Source organism: Saprolegnia parasitica (genome assembly GCF_000151545.1).
Source record: "Saprolegnia parasitica CBS 223.65 unplaced genomic scaffold supercont2.9, whole genome shotgun sequence".
NCBI lineage: Eukaryota > Oomycota > Saprolegniomycetes > Saprolegniales > Saprolegniaceae > Saprolegnia > Saprolegnia parasitica.
This window is the reverse complement of record NW_012156403.1, coordinates 504,388-521,848: the sequence shown is the minus strand read 5'-3', so window position 1 is coordinate 521,848 and position 17,461 is coordinate 504,388. Positions and strand designations below refer to the sequence as shown.

The following is a 17,461-nucleotide window of genomic DNA, read 5'->3' as shown; positions in this document are numbered from 1 at the left end:
CTTGGCCGAGAGCGAGATCGCGTCGCCTTCCAAAAGGTTGTGCACGCGGATAACGCCGTCGTTCGTGGACAAGTGGAGCTTCATGCCACGGACCTTGTGGGCATCAATGTTGCCGGCGCCGGTCGAGACACGGACATCGCCTTCAATCTTGTCGTGGAAGTGGACGTCGCCAGAGACAAGCGAGAGCTGCAGGCTAAGCATCATTGGCACGGCCAAGTCCACGTGCACGGGTGCACCAGCGAGCGCCGTCAAGTCGTCCTCGGCGATCTGGAGCAAGCTCACCGATGCTTCCTCGACACGGAAGGCGTTCGGCGACGCAGTACCATGCACGCTCACTTCAATGTGCTCCATGAGCGAAGGACGCACATGCACTTCGACCTTGGTCGCACCCGATGTCTTGAACTGCACCTCCTTGAGGCTGGCCGACCGCTCGATCTTGAACTGCTGTGCCGGCGCGGCCGCGGAGGTGAACGCAGCGATGTGTGCATGGCGGGAGACGGCCATCGATCGGCGCATAAGGTGGTGGCTACGCGCCATGGCGGCAGGCGCCGCTGCGCGGAGAGCGTGCTTTGCAATGGCGCGGCGAAGGTGCTGGATCGCTCGCATTCGTTCTTGTTGGTTCCGAAAGCCTGGGCCAATTCACGGTAGAAACCGGTTCACGCAAACCGGTTCGGGTACCAAAATGGCAATGACCACATCTTGCCATAAATAAAATGACGTGGCGTCGGCATCAACGACCATTTACGCTAGGAACCATAGCTTCTACGAAGCTGTCGCTTTGCGCATGTGAGTTGGCGCATCGGTGAACAGCCGTTCATACGGGCGGGCGACACATAACGTGCGCTTTTTTGCTCTGGTTTACCCGAAAGCACACAAGACAATGGAAACTTTTACCCTACAAACACACCAATCACTACCTCTGCATTCACACCGCCGCGTTCCGAGCGAGCAAGAAGATAGCAAATCGATAGCGAAATATTACGTATAAAGAGGCCGGGAGGTTCTTGCGAGGTTCTTGCGAGGTTGTCGGTCAGAATACTGTCGGAGAGCACGCAATATATTGGATCCGCGTCAAAGCTGCTATCAAACATGGTTGGATGTCACTCGATACGTCGCGCTGGTTGTGTCTTGATTGCCGTGGAAGCGAAGTGTACCTCTACCGGTGGATATTCCTCGGCGCAATCTAAAAATATAGCCTTGTTCTTGAGTAGTACGATTGTACCGCAGTCGCACCCGCAGCGCGGGCATGGAGAACCTCTTTCCTGCCTTCCGGTTCCATACCCCATCGACGGTCAGCATCACGCCATGGGCAGCGCCAAAGGCCCCGCGCAGCTCGCGACGGCAGCGCGGTGGCGACGGGGCAACGCCCCTCGCAAAGCCCGTCGTGCTTGTTCGATCCACGTCGGCGCTCCACCCTGCAAACAACCAAAAAGTGGTCGAAGGACCGTACAACCCGTCGTTCAACCCGTCACCGCTCTCTCTCGCCTCCAAGCGACGCGTTGTACGTGTAACTTCTTGTACCTCTCTGTGCACACAGCGTTTTTGCAGGAGACACCGGTGTCCATACGCGCTTGTCTTCCCAGCATGACGCCAAAACCAACGCCGAGCGACGCCGCGGCGCTCGCCTCCGTTGGTGTCGTCTTCAACAACCAGTCGGACGACGACGTCCAAGTGTTTTGCACAAAGCTTGGCGCCCGGCGCATCTTGGAGTTCCGCTTGGCGCCCGGTGCCACGTCCGAGCGGCACGTTGTTGGACGACCCACGGTGCATATAGTATACGGATGGTGGGATCGTCACAATGAAGTAGACGCCTACTTACTCCTTTCAAGGCATTCAGCTTGTCTACTTTGATTGGGAACGCAAAATGGCAGCGCCTGGATACCGGTTTCCGATCGCAGCCACGGACGACGTCGCTGCGAGTGATTTACCAAGCGAGGGCATTGGCTTGGCCTTTGCATCCAACTGCATTGGCGACGAGGTCTACGTCCTCTACCGCGTCGACAGTCTCGGGCGCGCGACACACGTCTCGGAACTACCGCGTGGCGAGCCGCTGCGCTTCACCGCGTCGCCCAGCGAGCCGTATATTGTGCAATGTACTTCGAGCCAGCGCGGCGTCGCGATCACGGTGGATGGAAGCGTCTTGACGTCGAAAGCCCGCTTCTCGATCGTGCTCGATGACGTGGCCGATAGCATCTCGTTCATGGCGCAAACCCTCAAGACCACGGACGAAAGTATCGTGTTGATCTCGTTCTTGCCGTCGCGGCCACTCGACTACTCCTAATCAATTGCATCTCTCCTACGCCTTGGTTGCCGCCTTGACCTCGGGCGGCAACAACAGCATGTCGCGGGCCGCGGCATCGACCGCCAACAGTCCTTCGTTGGTCTGGGTCGAGACGCGGAGGAAGGAATCGAGCTCGCTCTGCTGCCTACACCACGCATGCACCATGTCATGCAGGCCGGGTGATGGGGAACGATGACGCACTCGGGTGTGAGCGTCGACGCGTCAAACGGGACGTCAATCTTGGAGAGAATGTCAATCCACGTATGTGTGGCTTTCCACGGCAGCTTCTCACGGAGCTCGGCCCGAAGCGCGAGCTGCTCGGCCACCGAGGTGCCGGACGCACCCGTCGGGTCGATCACAAAGCCGACCGTCTATCATCCAATTGCTACCTTGATTTCCATCGCACAAAGGAATAAGGATTCGAACCGCGTCCGTCTTGGTCAAGATGCTCAACGCGAGCTTCTCGATCGCATTGCGCTTCTCGTCCGGGCGGAACAAAAGACCCGGCGTGTCAGCGACCTGCGTTACAACGTCAGACACTCGATCGTTCGTTTCCATAGATCCTAATGCTACCTGGTACGACACCCCGTTGATAAAGATGTGGCCGATCGTCACGCCCCGCGTCGTGAACGGATAGTTGGCAATCTAAACAACGCCCTTGAGACGCGAAAAGGTAGCATCGAATGCGTGTGCCTCGGGATTGGCGGTCGTCAGCGCTTTGACGAGCGATGACTTGCCTACCGAGAAGGTCGCCAATAAGGTACGAGGAAGCACCGTGTCGTACCAACGTTGGGCGAGCCCACGAGCGCAAAAATCGGCTTGTCCAAGTCGATCTCGGGCAGTTTTCGCAGTGTCTACGCCGCATATATCCCCACGCGTTGTCTCCAGTCGCGCTACCTTGGCCATCTCTGCCGTCTCTTTCAGAACCGGCGCCTTTTGGTGCACGACTTCCTTGAGCGCCTACCATGTGCCGCATGAGGTGCATGCACGCATGAGGTGTCTCGTACGTCGAGGCAGCGCGCCATGCAGTCCTGGGACTCGACCTGCGTGAGCACGTCCTTGTTCTCGACCTCGAAGGCCTTGCCCGTGTTGTGCAAATCGGCGTAGACGCGGCGCAGCTGCTGCAACTGGTTTTCATACGTGCCTTGGCCGAGCGTCAAGAGCACGACTTCCTACGAGATACACTGGTTGATAGCCGAGGCATCGAGCGACGACGACAGGACGTACATGCTCGAACGGATGCAGCGTCTTGAGCGGCGGGAAATCCTTTGCAACGTGCGACGTCACGCCCGCGAGCTTGGAGAGCTGGTAGTTGATGAGCCGTGCGGTTTGATTCTTCGTGCGCCGGATCGGGTCGGCCATGTCCTTTTCCTTGATCGTGTGGCGCCAGAAGCGCATCTCGAGGATCTCGGGCGCCGTCTTTACATACGGAAGTCTACCGCGTGCATCATGCACCGTCGATGCATCGTGTCATCGTACCGCTGAAGCGCGCCATAGGCCGCCGCTGTGCCATGCTTCGCCATGGTTCCGAGTTTGCCGTTTAACGCCGTGGGACAAACCAAACCTCTCGTTTTACACGTGGTTTTACACTGGGACAAACCCGCCGAGGCGCTTTGACCAACCAGAAGCGGCGGCAGAGATTTTCACGTGGTGGTTTATACAAGGTCATCCGGATACGATCCGGCGACCTCAAGCAGGTGCGACTTGAAGTATCCGGCGGTAGCGCGACGGCGATTGGCTACGGTCCAGCACTCTAGCATCTCCAGCTCGCATGCTCGACCTCCGCGAGACAACGAGCGGCGTCGTCGGCGCCTTCTGCAACGTCTACGCAGGCTTGCCGTTCGACGTGGTCAAGGTGCGCCTCCAGACGCAGTCGACACCGCCCGAGTACGCCGGCGTCACCGACTGCATGACCAAGATCGTGCGCCAGGAAGGGCTGCGGTCGCTCTGGAAGGGCGCGATTCCCGCGCTCTCGTCGGCGATCGTCGAGAACGCAGTGCTCTTCTCGGCCAACGGTATTCTGAAGCGCGTCCTCTTCGCGTCCGATGCGAACCTGCGCACGATTGACGAGGCGCTGCTCGGGAGCGCGGCCTCGATCTTCTCGGCGACAGCGATCACGCCCGCCGAAGTCATCAAATGCCGCCTTCAGTCCGACCACGGCACCACGTCGCTCGGTGTGCGCAAGTGCGTCCAGAACGTATTGCGCGAAAACGGTCCGCGCGGTCTCGTTGCCGGCCTTCCCGCTGTCCTTTTGCGCGACGTGCCCTTCAACTTTTGCTTCTTTGGCGCCTACGACGTGTACACAAGCTGGTTTATGGCGCTCCACGATGCGAGCTCCAAGCGCGAACTGCACCCGCTGGCGGTGCTCACGGCCGGTGGCTGCGCCGGTGCGACCGGCTGGAGCATCGTCTTTCCCGTCGACGTCGTCAAGTCGCGCATGCAAGTCGGCAACAACGTCACCTTTGGCGCCGCCGCCCGGCATGTGTGGCAAGAGTATGGCATCCGGGGGTTTTACAGAGGCTGGTCAGCTGCCGTGCTTCGGTCGTTTCCGGCGAATGGCTGTCTCTTCCTTGGTGTCGAAATGACCCATCGGCTCTTTCACTTCCTCGACGGCGACGATGGCGCGGCGGTCGAGCCCATGGCCTTGTAACCATCGCTTGTGAATAGAGATAGATGGTAGTAGAGTGTAGATTCAGGACAATATCGTCGTTCATTTTTGAATTTGTCCATTTATGCTTCGGTCTATTTAACAATTTATTAAGAGTTTTGGACTAGGTGGCGACATTACCCGACAACTTCTTCAAAGCGCCGTGAGTTGTCCCCATCATCGTCGCCGAGTGAGAGGAGACTGTCAGGATCAAAGCTTGCACACGAGTCGTACTCGGTGCCGGACACGGACGACGACACGAGCGACTGCCGCCTTCGCTCCATCACGTCGCGCATCGACGACAAGAGAGAGCTCTGTTCCGCGAGCTTCTTCTCAATGTGCGCAAACGTCTCCTGCAGTTGGTCGTTCGCTGGCCGTTGCGACAGGAGGTCTTGACAACTCGTCATCGTCACCTCCTTGTCATTGTCGTCAGTGGCCGTGTAGAGAAACGTCGGAACACGCTCAAGTGGCCGCGGCGCCGGTACTTGCGCCACCGACGGGGGCGGGCCCTCGCGCTGGCGCGCTGCCAGTACGCACTTGGTGCAGTACTTGTTGACGGTTGTCGGTGCCTGCAGGTGGTGCGTGCAGTTGGAGCACATGACGTCGCCGCACGACCGGCAATTGTACTTTGGTCGCAGCGCCTTGAACGAGAGCGCGCAGACGCTGCATGCCTTGGCCTCGGGCACCCAGTGCTGAACGAGGCAGTTGCCGTCCAAGAGCCGCCTCGACGCCGGCAGTGTCGAGAGCTGCTGCACGTGGTCACAGTACGAAGCGGTTGTGTTGAGGTTGCGGAGGTAAACGGGCACCTCGCGCGCATACGTCGTTTGCGACAGGAGCGACACGACACGGGCGTCGCCAGCCACGGGGCGAAAGAGGTGGACCATCGAGCACGCGGGGCGAATCGCGCGATGCCACACGTTGGCCGGCGAGAGGTAGTGCGTCATATCGACCCACTCGAGAATCTGGTAGAGCACGGGCGACGAGCCGCTTCCCGGCGGTACGTACGTGCCAGAGTACTAAGCAATAAGACATGAATACCCCATATTGCACAAGAAGGTCTACCTCAAGGTACACGAGCTCCTTGGGCTTGCCGAAAATTCCTGTCTTGTTGATGGACACGAGTTTGGCGCCAAAAAATTGAAACGGGTCCGCGTCCGTGCGCGTCAGTAGCGCGCGCAGGACGGCGGCGTCTTGGTATGCCTTGCCGAGCAGGAGCGCGGCGACGGTCTTGGCGTCACGCGTGCAGTCCGTGTAGAGCGCATACGCCACGTCGCGAAGGCTCGCGTGGACGAGCCCCGTGCAGATGTACTCTTTCTTGATGTCGTCCTTGTAGACACGCAGGCCCATCTTGTCGAGGGTCGGCGTCGCCTTTGGCGCGGCGGCCAACGCGGTATGGAGGAGGTGCCGGGCGCGGGCGCCGAACGCGACCTCCTCGTCGTGCGTGAGCACAAACGACTTGAGCAGCTGGGCGCTCATTTTTCAAAGTGCAATCTCGAAGCCGCATCGGCGGATCAGAAATGTTTACCATCTAATCCGACATGTGGGACTGTCCAAGCAGCCGACCAGAGTCGATTCTCTCCACACGAATATCATTCAATAAGAAACATGGTATTACATGTGATTGCATCGCTTGCAAGAGGACACAGCCGTGGACGAAGTATTTTCACATCGCACATCAAGTCGCTCGCGCGATTCCTGCGACGTCTCGCTTGGTGCGGCGAAAATGCATTTGGCCAGCACGTCGACCACGTCGGCCGTGGGTGGCAGCTTTTTTATATCACCATGCTCGGTCGCTTCAACCGCGAAAACCAGCTTGATGCACTTGGGTGTGCTAGTACGTTGCTGAATCCTGATGCGGTAGTACAAGAAATCGGTACAAGTGTACGAATCGTTCGTGTCACCAACATCTCGAAGAACACTTGGTGCCACAGAGTACTGGTATACTTATACCACCGTTGCGAGAAGCCCGGTACTAGTACTGGTCAACCCCATGATGCGAAGATGGCTCTGGAGCACACAACCAAGAGCGCGTGCGTTGATGGCGGCCACCTTCGTACTACGTCGTTTGGCTCGCAGACGCTCGTGATGACGCTCAAGCGTACAGTGACTGCGTTATTTCGCAATCGGCCACAACGTCACGATGATCCAAGCGCAACAGCTGGATGTTGACTCGCATGTCAGATGTATCAGGCGACCGCAGATCCGATTGCCCTTTCAAAGGTGTACGACACACTCTTGCCGCCTCACTCCCACGTCAAGACTTGTTGACGTCCAGGATTTTTGTTGACGTCCCTCGAAGATCCTTGAGTCGACGTCCCACTCGACGACGTGAAACGCCACGCAGACAGCCTCGTGATGATGGAGACGATCGTTGCAGTGCACCACCGTTGCGTGCTCTTGCCCGCCATGCGCACGCACTGGAGGCGCTGGCGTCGCTTCGCGATCGCCGCCAAGCACCAAGCCATCTACGACCATCGCATTCGAACGAGGTGCGAGTGTACCAGCCGCCATGCTGCGGGCAACCGTCGCGTAGGCGGGACCGTACGCTCCGTTTGGCCGTCCTGCGCCGCCAACGTCTCCTGTTGACCCGTGGCTTGTGCACGTGGCGCAGCGCCATCAGGACCGTCACAATAGTGGGGCTCGCGCTTGCTCGGCACCACGCCCGAGCTCGCACACGCACGGTACACCTCGACGGCACCGCCGTCTCAAACTGTCCCGCAGGCGTGGCGGCAGTGGGCACGACTCGTGTATCAAGGCGTCCTGGAGGAGCAAGTTGCGGCACTGGCGTGGGTCGTCCAGCATCGACGGGCCGTGACGGTACACACATCCATACCCATGCTGCCATCTGCACGTGTGCGAAGTAGTACTTACTTGGTCTTTGGCGCAAGAATCAGCGTCGGCGGATGACCGCTGCCGTCATCCGCTGGCAACACGTCACGTCGTTGGCGCGCCATGTGTACACGACGTTCGACCGCGAGTTTCGATGAGGTTAAACCCGTGTTAGCACATTTTGCCTCAATCGCCGCATCAAGTGCCAAGCGGTCGTCGCGCTACTTCGGCGTCTCGTCGACAAGGCCCGCACCCGGCGACAGCACGAGGCAGCTGCGATCGCGCAGTACGTTGGGATGCTCTGTGCCGCCGCGGTGCGGCGCATGATGCGCTGCCACGCGAGCGCATGCGCACTTGCGGCTCTCTTGGCGCAGCGCTACGTGCGCATGGCCTGGGCCCGCTGGGTCGCTACGGCCCCTCGCCGCGTCCAGCCGCCGGCGCCGTTGCGTCGCCGACGCTGGGTACCGAGGCCCAATTCGTCGCCTCTGAAATTGAAACCTACGTGGCGGCCGTGAATAAATAAAGGCGTGTGTATTAATATCGTCTAAGATCAGAGTGTAGTACGTGGACGAGGACAACGAGGGCGACAGACGGCGGAACAGTAGTACTGCTACATGATGGCACACACGGGCCCGCAACTGTTTTTCGCAGCAATGTACACCCGGGCCGGCATAGACACCCGGCGCGTTGGCGGCACGGGCGACTCGATCGCATGGAACGCGATCGGGATCGCAGGCTTGGCGAGGTCCATGTTGACATTGACAGGCGCCAGCTTTGAGGGCGGTCGGAAATCCGACTGCTTCTGCAGATCGTCGCGCTCTTGCTGGAGAAAGACGTTTTGTTCCATGCTGTCGTCGAGCCGCGCCTCGAGGTCCTCGACGGACGCTTGGAGCTCTCGCTCGCGGCGCTCGAGGTCGTCGTTGTGCTGCTCGAGCACTTGCACTTGCTTCTTGAGCGTACTCGTGGTCTTCGTGAGCTCCTCGATGACACTTTGAAGTTGAACGACGTCCTTGTTAGCGGTGAGCACGGCCTGCTGCGCACTGCGCGCGTCGTCGAGCGCTTTCTCGAGCTGCTCGTCGGTCTTGGCCCGCGCGGCTTCGAGGCGCTGGACCTCCACCTCGAGCTCGTGCTCGATCTCGCAGCTCGAGTGCACGTACTCGTCATGGCTGCGCTGCAGCACGAGCAGCTCGTGCTCCTTGTCACGGAGCGCGGCCTCGAGGGCGACCACGCGCTCGTCATCGCACGTCGGGTCCATGTGCTTCTGGCCCGGCGTCGTCGTCATCATCGGCGTCTCCATTGGCGTAGGTCCACTCGGCCCCATTTCTGACCACCTAGCGCCCAACACCCGACTGCAGTAGTGAGCAACCGTCGATATCGAAGCTTAGGAATCCGGATACCGCGTCGCTTTGGCTTGCACTTTGTATCCGTTGCGATGCGGCGGACCTGTTCTATTTTTAACGTCCTACCGTATCCGGAGAGCCAAGATGGCGGGAACGGTGGAGGCAACTTCAACTGGCCGAAGAAGCTCGTCTTTGCGAGGACGCTTCTGGAGGTCAAGACGCCCATGGAGGTTGTAGACTTGAGACGCGGCTCTGCTGTATACAAACGCGCAGTAGGTACTGTGCCCTCCCTTGGTCTACCAAGAAACCGACCATGCAAAGGCACGACGGGATGGCCATTTTCTCGACAATACAGCGACAGAAGTTGAGCCAAAAGTCTCGCAACGACAACAACAACATGGCAAAAAACGTATGGACTCCGTGGCGATGTATATAAACTCCAACGTCCCTATTGTCATGGTCTTATCTCGCGACGGATTGACGCGACACGCGGCTGGTGCGGCTCGAGGACGGTTTGTTGGCCGCATCGTTTTGCTCGATTTCGCTCAGCGCGCGCATGTGCTCGATGATGGTGTTTTGGTAGCTCTCGTACGGGTCGACGCGGTTGGTCAAGAAGGACTCGAGCATGTGCTTCATGAAGAAGCACACGACGTTGGACCACGCCTCGGCAATGTCGGGCGTTGCGAGCTCGCCGAGCCAGTACATGATCACTTCGATCATCGTGCTCGTGTACGTAGCAAATTGGTAGGCGCGGATCTTGGGAAAGAATCGGTGGCGATGGCCAAGGTACCGAATCTTGTTGACGAGGCGCGCGTTGTCTTCGGTCGAGCACTTGAGCATCAGCGTGAGCGCCTTGATGAGGATCTCGCCGCGGCGCTTGACGTCGGGAAACACCTCCTGGAACGTCGAGTCGCGCTGGAAGAGGCGGAAGAAGAACTCGTCGTAGAAGAGAATAATGCCCGACTTGCGAAACTCCTTCATGCGGTCGGTGGCCGAGCCCAAAATGTACTTCCACGTGTTGTTGCAGTCCGAGACGTACGCGGCCGTGAAGAGCGGCATCATGGGCAAGTTGGCGGGAATGTAGTGGTGCACGATCGAGCGCGGGCACCGCTCGTACATGAAGAGCTGGATCATTTCACCCGTGTCTTCTTCAACGTGCTTGGGCGCCAAGACGTCGTCGTCGTCCGTGGCTGCTGCCTTCTTGTTCTTCTTCTTGGGGCCAGCCGCGGTCACAGTCGATGGCTGGGTTGCACCCACCGTGGGGCCCGACGCCGGTGTTGTGGCTGGCGCTTCGACCTTGCTCTTTGTGAGACCCATGTCCTTCGCAATATAAATGTGTGCTGTAGCGATTCCAGAAGTCCCGCATTTCTTCTTCCATTCGCGCGAAAACGTTCGATGGATCGCACACTATTCTGGTTTCATCAAATCGTGTTAGTAGCTGCTGCGCAGGGAGTACCGCGTTGTTCTCTTACAGTGTGCATGCACAATGCGGGCTGTTGATGCACGCGCATCTTAGTACAATGGTCATGTTTCGTTTGTGCGCATGTACACCGCCGCATGGAAACCCATAGCAAGGTCATCTTTAACACTAATTAGAGACATTCAGCGGCGCTTGAAGATCGCGAGCCAACGCCAGCTCCAAATGACGTTGGCACCGGACGATTATGACGGTGTAGACTTAGGAGGGCCGTACGAAGGGAAGAATTTTTCGCTCAGCTACGTGACAACGCACTGCATCGGAGTATCCCACCTCGGCGTTCACTTCTAGGCGCTTGGAACTGAGGCTTGGACCTGAGGTGGCGGAAAGGCTGGCTGAAACGTTCGAGATTTAAACGGCGCTAGCATGCGCGCAGCAGCGCCCGAGCGCAAGAGGCCTGAAAGCGGAGCCCATGATCCGCTCAAGCAGACCCAGGTACTGCTCGCAGCATTTCTCACCGACAATACTGAGTAGTATTGCTTAGCGTGCACTGGCCGAAGCGCAGAAAACGATTGCTGAGCAGCAGCAGCGTGAGAAGGAGCTCAAGAAGCTGCTCGAGCTCCAGAGCCTCGTCGAAAGTGGTGACGGCACCAACGCGCTTCTCGAAGGTGATGCATCTTCCTTCAACTGTCGTATTAGTTGTGTCTCTAGCCAAGACGCAGGCACTCAACAACATTCACTCGCAAAAAGTCCGGTCGTTAATGAAGTCGATTCACCAACTGCAAGAGCAAGTGAGTGTCATGAAGGCCCAAGACAACGAACACCGCCGGTCCGCGCTCATTCAGAGCTTGCGCAAGAAGCAGCGCGAGCAAGATTTGCTCATCGACGTCCTCAAGGAGGCGCTCGCGACCAAAGCCCCCGAGTTCCAAGACTCGTTGCCACTAGTACGTTGACTGCACACGGAATTGAGACGAGTAGGCCCGTAGGTGAATGAATTTGTGCTCAAAAAGCACTCAGTGGCCCCAAACGATTCCGGCCCAAGACCCGCGAAGAGCTCGAGCTCGAGTTTCTCGATCTCGATAAAAAGTACAAGCGCGTCGTGCAGAGCCTCAAGTCGACCAAAGCGGCAATGGCCTCCAACGCCAAAGAAGAAGAAGCGTCGCCGCAAGACAATCGCGACGCCCACGAGGACGACGACGAGGCAAAGTCGATTGCAGCCAACGACGCGGTGCGCTAAAATCACCAAGGGTCCACCTTGCCGAGGCGCCGTGGCGTAGGAAGCCGTCAAGACCCTTCAGGAAGAAGTGGACCGGCTTCGCATTGCTATCGCGTCCAAAGATGTCAACCTCCAAGCGCAGCTAACCGAGATCGAGACGCTGCAGCGGCAGCTCGCACAGCTCACGGCGTACACAATTGACTCGAAGCTCATGGTAATGTGAATGCTGCGCTCTAGCATTCAAGACAAGTGTGATCGGGCCAAGCAAAAGTACGCAGCGAGCAAGGAGGCGCTCGGAAAGATCGAACACGATTCGATCCAGCTCATCCAGCAAAAGGAAAAAGTACATTGTCGTAGAATGGCCTCGGAGGCAACTTGCTGCAATTAGGAGAGCGAGGCGCGCGCGCAAGCGGAAGCGGAGCTCGCATTTTTCAAAGAGGCCCACGCCAACGACGTGGCGCAGAGCGATCGCGAAAAGCTCGACCTCCTCGAACGCATCAAGGCCATGCACGCGCACGAAATCGACCTCCAAACGCAGCTCGAAGACCAGCAAAAAAAGTGGTGTCTCGACCGGTCCAACCTCCATGCGCAGCTACGTGCGTTCGAAAAGCAGCTGCAAGCCGCACACGACGAAGCGCAGGCGGCCCGCGCAGCCACCGACACGATGCTGCAGGCCAAGGGTACTCGAGACGACCACGCCTCCTTGTCAAGTCGACGTGTGCTAGAGTCCATGTCGCAAAAGATTGTCGAATTGAACGACGCGCTTGCCGCGGCGACGGCGGCTCAGGTACGTTGCTCCTCTCAAATCACCTTGGCACATTCGCGGCTGCAAGCGTAGGCCGTCGTCACGCCATCCTCTGCGCCAGGGCCAAGTGCGTACGTGCATCCTACATAATTGTCTCTACTCGGAGAACCATATTGGACGGGAGTAGGCAAGAATTGGCCGTGCAGCACGTCACGTGGCAGCAAGCGATCGATGAGCGCGATCTCAAACTCCGGGCACTCGACAAACAGGTTTTGGCCGCCAAGCTCTTGGCGCGCCAGAGCAAGAAGGAAAAAGAGCAGCTACTGCAGCAGATCGACAAGCTTCGCACGTTGCTGGCCGACGCTGCACCCAAAACCGACGCGTCCGCGCTTCTCTCTCAGCTCAAGGCGCCGACCTCTTCAACCGACGCGAGTGGTATGTAAGGGCGCATGGCATCCTTTCGTTAAGCCTACTACACAAAGAGCATGTTTGTGGGCGCGTTGTGCAGCTGCTGCAGTAAGCTGCAGCCCGAGAGCGCGCACAGCAAGAGGCAGATTGTGACCGCCGTATACTTGTGGCAAATGAGCGATGCGTCGCCAAGTTGGCAAATGTAGAACGCTGGCATGACAAAGCAGATGATTGGGTTGGTCGTCGCGCCGAGAATGCCAAGGACTGACGCAATGTCGGTCGCAAGCAGCGCGAGCGTCACGGCCGTCGCGACCAGGACGGTCGTGAGAAAGACATGGCGCAGAGTGCTACCGGCGTTGCCCCAAACGGCCTACATCCGCACGTGAGAACGCACTGGACGATGGAAAGGACGCACCTCGTTGATGCAGTTGCGCAGCGTGTGAATGTACAGCGGCGTCGTCACAACGATCGAGACACCGAGGAAGATGCAGCCCGCGATGATCGCGGCGTCGCCGTGGTAGTCGTTTTCGAGAAAATTCGATCGCGTTTGGTCGCCAAACGTAAAGACAGCAAACACACTCAGCGCCAAGTAGACGAGACTCGCAACACCCAAGCTACGGCGCGCTACCTACAACGCGAAATGAGATGCACGAAAGATGATCATCCACCAAGCAACCTTGTACATGCGGGGGCTCGAGCGTCGCTTGAGCTGGAGGTAAATGGGCAGGACGTTCGGGTGGCACGTGTACGCAAAGACCACGAGTGGCACGGCCGTGAGAATCCGCGACGGTTTAAAGTTGAACATGGTCAGGTGCTCGCACTGGTACCAAAAGTCGGGCGCGAACCCGAGGTGCGCGAACTGAAAGTACTTGACAACGACCGTGATCGTCAAGAAGACGATACACAGGATCGAAAAGAGCGACGAGAAGCGCAAGGATGAGAGCGACCGGAAAAGCGAGAGCGGGTACACAAAGCAGAGGCAGAGAGCACCGATGAGCGCGTTGCGTGTGTCCCGATCCGAGCCCATTTCGATGGCGCCAAAGTACTGCGTTGGCTAAATGCGCATGGTGAGCGATAAGAAGGCAAGAGCGCGGGTACCTTGACGACGAGAAGAATGAGCTCCGAGCTCGCGACGAAGAAGCCGACGGCGGTTCCCAGCAGGTTCATGCAGATGACGCCTTGGACAAACATCGCCAGCCTACGCATGCGCATGAGCCAATAAGCGTGGCGTGATCACATGTCCACCGAGGGCCAGAGGTGGCGTGGGCCAAGTGCATGTACGACGTCTCGTGCGAGATGTCGCTGCAGACGACGAGAAGGAAGAGCGAGTAGTAAGCCAGGCACGCGCCGAGAAGGATGATCCCAATACCGAGGAGGACGCCGACCTGGTTGACAGCATATGGCAAGGCGAGGACGCCAGCCCCCACGATGGACACGGTCATCGTGAACATGGAGCCCTTGACTACGAGGAACCTCGGATCCGATCGTCCCATCTTGCGCAGCAGCACGTACCTGAGCCTGGCTGCATCTTGCTTGTGATGTACTTCTCCATAAAGCTCACGCGCTCTTCCCGCGCTTCCTCGATGGCGTCGTCGGTCATGTCCATGAGCAGCGGGACGTCGCCATGAGCAGCGGGACGTCGCCCGTGTCTTCGCGCTCCATCTCTCTTCTTCCTCGGGGCAAGAATTCGTATCTTCCGGCAACCTCCACCTTTCATACCCGATATGGACATCCGGATATGCATTGATAGAGGTTGAAGTTGGCGATCTTCCGGGCTGGCCAGTTGGTTCGGTTGCCCCGTGGATACTGTTGCAGTGGTTGAAGTCATTTTTATATGGCTCTCCACGCCGCCCCGAAAATGTCACTCATAATGCGCCCAGGCCTACGTAGTGGCAAGTACCGGGGTTGTGGTTGTGATTTCATTGCCAGTTTTGCTTGGACGACTGGTCAAGGCACACGTAGACTACCTCGCCAGAGTTTCTTTTGGTCTCAAGTGAAGCATCGACGCCATGACTAACTGCCTTGGCTCAAAGTACAATGCGTGCCAAAACGCCAGAGTGGACTAGCTGACGATCGCCACGAGTATCTTTATCCTTTCTGGTCCGCGGCCGTCGTAGCGCCTCGTTCCTCTGTCGCGACGTTGCACGGTCTGCTCACGGGTGCTGCGGACGCCACTGCAAATGCCACCAGTGTGCCATACGAGCCTTTTCGCTCATCGGGAGACTCGAGTACCGAGCCATTCCACGCGTGGCCAGAGTGGATGACGGGCAGGACTGGTCGTGGTCATGCACACCCACTCTTGTTGACGCGCGTTGCATTCCAAGGCAGGTAGCTGTGGAATGCAACGCAGAGCTCATGCCGATAAGGTACTATTGCCGATATGGCAGTCGTCGAGGGCGGGAGGTGCGCTGCTTGCCTTCACCTGGATCACTCTACACCTAGCCACAAACCATAAGATGGCACCTCGGGCCGAGGCGAGCAGCCGAATCGGCCGCAGTAACCTTGCGGCATCTCCCTGCGACCTGGTCCAAGGACGTCCACGACACCGTCCTTGGACTCGGACTACGGCACTCGACCCGCGAATCTCGTAAATGAGCAACGATGTGCTGACGTGGTTTTACATGGAAAAGGATGTGGAAATGGTAAAAGCACTGTCGATGTTTCTCCATCGCACTGGCTCGGATGCCTCTCCCAGGTAGCCGTTTGCTGCTTTGTACGAGTAGTACAAGCAACGATATCGATGCAGCTTCGTGGCGAGCGGCTCGAGAACGGTACGACTGCCACGTCGTCATGAAACGGCATAGCTTGTCGTACTGCAATTCTACCGTAAATTTAACTGTAAATACGATATGGATGGGCAAAATACGGTGTTGTTCTTGTGGGCAGATAGATCGAGGGAAAGAGCATGGCCGAGCGGGCTGGCCAAGCGTCGTGGTCGCTACCGGGATGCGTTCAGCCTCGTACGCCTGCGCAACCTTAGCCACGTAGCCGGGACATGCGTCTTGCCGGACCTCGTGGTCAATGGCCGCTCCATGCACCTGTCCGAGTACCGCGCCGGTGACATGGCACCGGGCAATCTCCAGGTAGGAAACGTCCACGTCGACAAGGATTGGGAAGCCGGCCGCCAGGGCAACGTCCCAGATCGCGTCGGTCGAAGCGCTCATGGGTTCTCGATTGCGCTCGCTCATCTCGACGTCGCTGAGCCACATAAGCCACTCGTCGCGACGAGGCGCTTCGTCTTCACAACGTCGACGTTCTAGCGCTGGCGACCCACTGCATGGAGCATCTCAGGACCAGCGCTGCGGGCTTGGAAGAATTGCGTCTGGACCTAGCCTAGCACCCGTCCCACGCAGCGTAGACGTCGATCCAAGAGGCAGCGAAGAGATTGACAAGACGCAATCGTTGCTGTTTAACGGGACGTCTAGCTAGTCATTCCTCTTTTTTAAGAATTGCACGTCTACCATGGCCATGTGCTCTTGCGTTGAAGATGCAGGAGGTGCGTACCGACACACGATTGATCGGGGCGGGTGCAGGCCGCATAGAGAAACGAAAGTGTGGGCGCATCTACAGTGCAGAAGATAGATAAGAGAGATGAGCAAACTTCGTGCGTCACCAAGTTCTCCCTGTCGAAACGCATGTCCCGATCTGCAGCAGAAGCAGGTCGACGACCTCGGGACTGGGTCGACCTACAGCAATGATGAGAGTTCTCCGTCGAAACAGGCGCGCAGGTCGTTGGGCACTCGGTCCACCTCGTGACGACGTGCATGAGTTCAAGAGGATCAGCGTTGCCATACCTTGATGGCTGATCGTCCCTTCTTCGTTGCCGACGACGGAGACGGGGCGGCCGCGGCGCGCTTCTTCCCTTTGCTCTGGTTCACCGAGCTCTTGAGTGGCGTGTTGTTCTCCTAGCACGATGCGTCGGGTACATGGCGCCGACGATCCTGCGAGTCTACCTTGAACGCTATATCGGCCCCCACCGCTTCTTCCATGACGACGTTGCGCTCATCATCGAACTTGTCCATTCCATCCTATGGGTGTTGCCGGTCGCTGTCGCCGTCATGCGTAGTCGTCTACCTTCCATGCGCCGTCGACCATGCTCGGCGTCGCGGCAGTTGCGTACGTCAGGTGACGCATGGAGCTCTTGGGTGCTTCCCCTACCTTCCCCATGGAGCCATATACGGGAGAGGTTTCCCGCACCTCCATGACGGTCTCGGTCGCGGCCATTCTCGCCTCGACGCTAGTTGCTTGTCCGGCTCTCGCGCTCAAAATCGATCAAAAAGATTTTACTGGCACTATTTTGGCCAATCAGAAACCGAGCAACAACCGCGGTGGCAGAAGCACCATTGTATGGGTCTCGATGCCACTGCAAGTCGTTCGCTTGGACGACTGCTCAAGGTACGCGTAGACTACCTCACCAGAGTTTCTTTTGATGATGCCTGCGTTGGCCGAGTTTGGTGAGGAGAGGTTGCGTTTTGCAAGATTGGCGCCGGGCTTCCGGTCCACGTAGCGGTGGTAGAAGCACTATTGTATGGGTCTCGATGCCACTGCAAGTCGTTCGCTTGGACGCCTGCTCAAGGC

The 17,461-nt window shown here is 58.2% G+C and overlaps 11 protein-coding genes across 11 annotated transcripts; 4 read left to right on the top strand and 7 right to left on the bottom strand.

The window, feature by feature from the left end:
* Positions 1-1,197: 1,197 nt before the first annotated feature.
* Positions 1,198-2,178, top strand: SPRG_03664 (hypothetical protein; the record flags this gene model as incomplete). Its single annotated transcript, XM_012342235.1, has 4 exons — positions 1,198-1,501; positions 1,549-1,764; positions 1,808-2,086; positions 2,137-2,178. Exons 1-4 carry the CDS (start codon positions 1,247-1,249, stop codon positions 2,176-2,178), a joined length of 792 nt encoding a protein of 263 aa, XP_012197625.1. The 5' UTR covers positions 1,198-1,246.
* Positions 2,179-2,219: 41 nt separating this feature from the next.
* On the bottom strand, positions 2,220-3,819 carry SPRG_03663 (hypothetical protein). The gene is made up of 10 exons (XM_012342234.1): positions 3,761-3,819; positions 3,509-3,716; positions 3,289-3,453; positions 3,179-3,241; positions 3,066-3,135; positions 2,975-3,018; positions 2,855-2,926; positions 2,708-2,800; positions 2,483-2,652; positions 2,220-2,426 (listed from the first exon to the last, which is right to left on the bottom strand). Exons 1-10 carry the CDS (start codon positions 3,802-3,804, stop codon positions 2,297-2,299), a joined length of 1,059 nt encoding a protein of 352 aa, XP_012197624.1. The 5' UTR covers positions 3,805-3,819; the 3' UTR covers positions 2,220-2,296.
* A 224-nt stretch (positions 3,820-4,043) lies between these two features.
* On the top strand, positions 4,044-4,931 carry SPRG_03662 (hypothetical protein; the record flags this gene model as incomplete). The annotated part of the gene is made up of 1 exon (XM_012342233.1): positions 4,044-4,931. The coding sequence occupies exon 1, from the start codon at positions 4,053-4,055 to the stop codon at positions 4,929-4,931; it is 879 nt and encodes a 292-aa protein (XP_012197623.1). The 5' UTR covers positions 4,044-4,052.
* A 183-nt stretch (positions 4,932-5,114) lies between these two features.
* Positions 5,115-6,404, bottom strand: SPRG_03661 (hypothetical protein; the record flags this gene model as incomplete). The annotated part of the gene is made up of 3 exons (XM_012342232.1): positions 5,115-5,451; positions 5,478-5,944; positions 5,991-6,404. The coding sequence occupies 3 exons, from the start codon at positions 6,402-6,404 to the stop codon at positions 5,391-5,393; spliced, it is 942 nt and encodes a 313-aa protein (XP_012197622.1). The 3' UTR covers positions 5,115-5,390.
* Positions 6,405-7,283: 879 nt separating this feature from the next.
* Positions 7,284-8,272, top strand: SPRG_03660 (hypothetical protein; the record flags this gene model as incomplete). Its single annotated transcript, XM_012342231.1, has 3 exons — positions 7,284-7,469; positions 7,563-7,745; positions 7,961-8,272. 3 exons carry the CDS (start codon positions 7,284-7,286, stop codon positions 8,270-8,272), a joined length of 681 nt encoding a protein of 226 aa, XP_012197621.1.
* Positions 8,265-9,113, bottom strand: SPRG_03659 (hypothetical protein). The gene has a single exon (XM_012342230.1). The coding sequence runs from the start codon at positions 9,076-9,078 to the stop codon at positions 8,368-8,370; it is 711 nt and encodes a 236-aa protein (XP_012197620.1). The 5' UTR covers positions 9,079-9,113; the 3' UTR covers positions 8,265-8,367.
* Positions 9,114-9,510: 397 nt separating this feature from the next.
* On the bottom strand, positions 9,511-10,445 carry SPRG_03658 (hypothetical protein). Its single transcript, XM_012342229.1, has one exon. The coding sequence runs from the start codon at positions 10,412-10,414 to the stop codon at positions 9,560-9,562; it is 855 nt and encodes a 284-aa protein (XP_012197619.1). The 5' UTR covers positions 10,415-10,445; the 3' UTR covers positions 9,511-9,559.
* Positions 10,446-10,940: 495 nt separating this feature from the next.
* Positions 10,941-12,975, top strand: SPRG_03657 (hypothetical protein; the record flags this gene model as incomplete). The annotated part of the gene is made up of 10 exons (XM_012342228.1): positions 10,941-11,009; positions 11,059-11,182; positions 11,226-11,448; positions 11,532-11,742; positions 11,792-11,919; positions 11,968-12,073; positions 12,119-12,410; positions 12,456-12,517; positions 12,569-12,606; positions 12,663-12,975. The coding sequence occupies 10 exons, from the start codon at positions 10,941-10,943 to the stop codon at positions 12,916-12,918; spliced, it is 1,509 nt and encodes a 502-aa protein (XP_012197618.1). The 3' UTR covers positions 12,919-12,975.
* On the bottom strand, positions 12,909-14,567 carry SPRG_03656 (hypothetical protein). The gene is made up of 6 exons (XM_012342227.1): positions 14,396-14,567; positions 14,129-14,345; positions 13,982-14,081; positions 13,560-13,937; positions 13,299-13,511; positions 12,909-13,253 (listed from the first exon to the last, which is right to left on the bottom strand). Exons 1-6 carry the CDS (start codon positions 14,487-14,489, stop codon positions 12,948-12,950), a joined length of 1,308 nt encoding a protein of 435 aa, XP_012197617.1. The 5' UTR covers positions 14,490-14,567; the 3' UTR covers positions 12,909-12,947.
* Positions 14,568-15,723: 1,156 nt separating this feature from the next.
* On the bottom strand, positions 15,724-16,092 carry SPRG_03655 (hypothetical protein; the record flags this gene model as incomplete). Its single annotated transcript, XM_012342226.1, has 1 exon — positions 15,724-16,092. A coding segment is annotated over one exon (369 nt), but the record flags the coding sequence as incomplete, so codon positions are not given.
* A 47-nt stretch (positions 16,093-16,139) lies between these two features.
* SPRG_03654 (hypothetical protein) lies at positions 16,140-17,107 on the bottom strand (the record flags this gene model as incomplete). Its single annotated transcript, XM_012342225.1, has 4 exons — positions 16,140-16,211; positions 16,678-16,788; positions 16,837-16,911; positions 16,958-17,107. The coding sequence occupies 4 exons, from the start codon at positions 17,105-17,107 to the stop codon at positions 16,140-16,142; spliced, it is 408 nt and encodes a 135-aa protein (XP_012197615.1).
* Between the last annotated feature and the right edge of the window lie 354 nt (positions 17,108-17,461).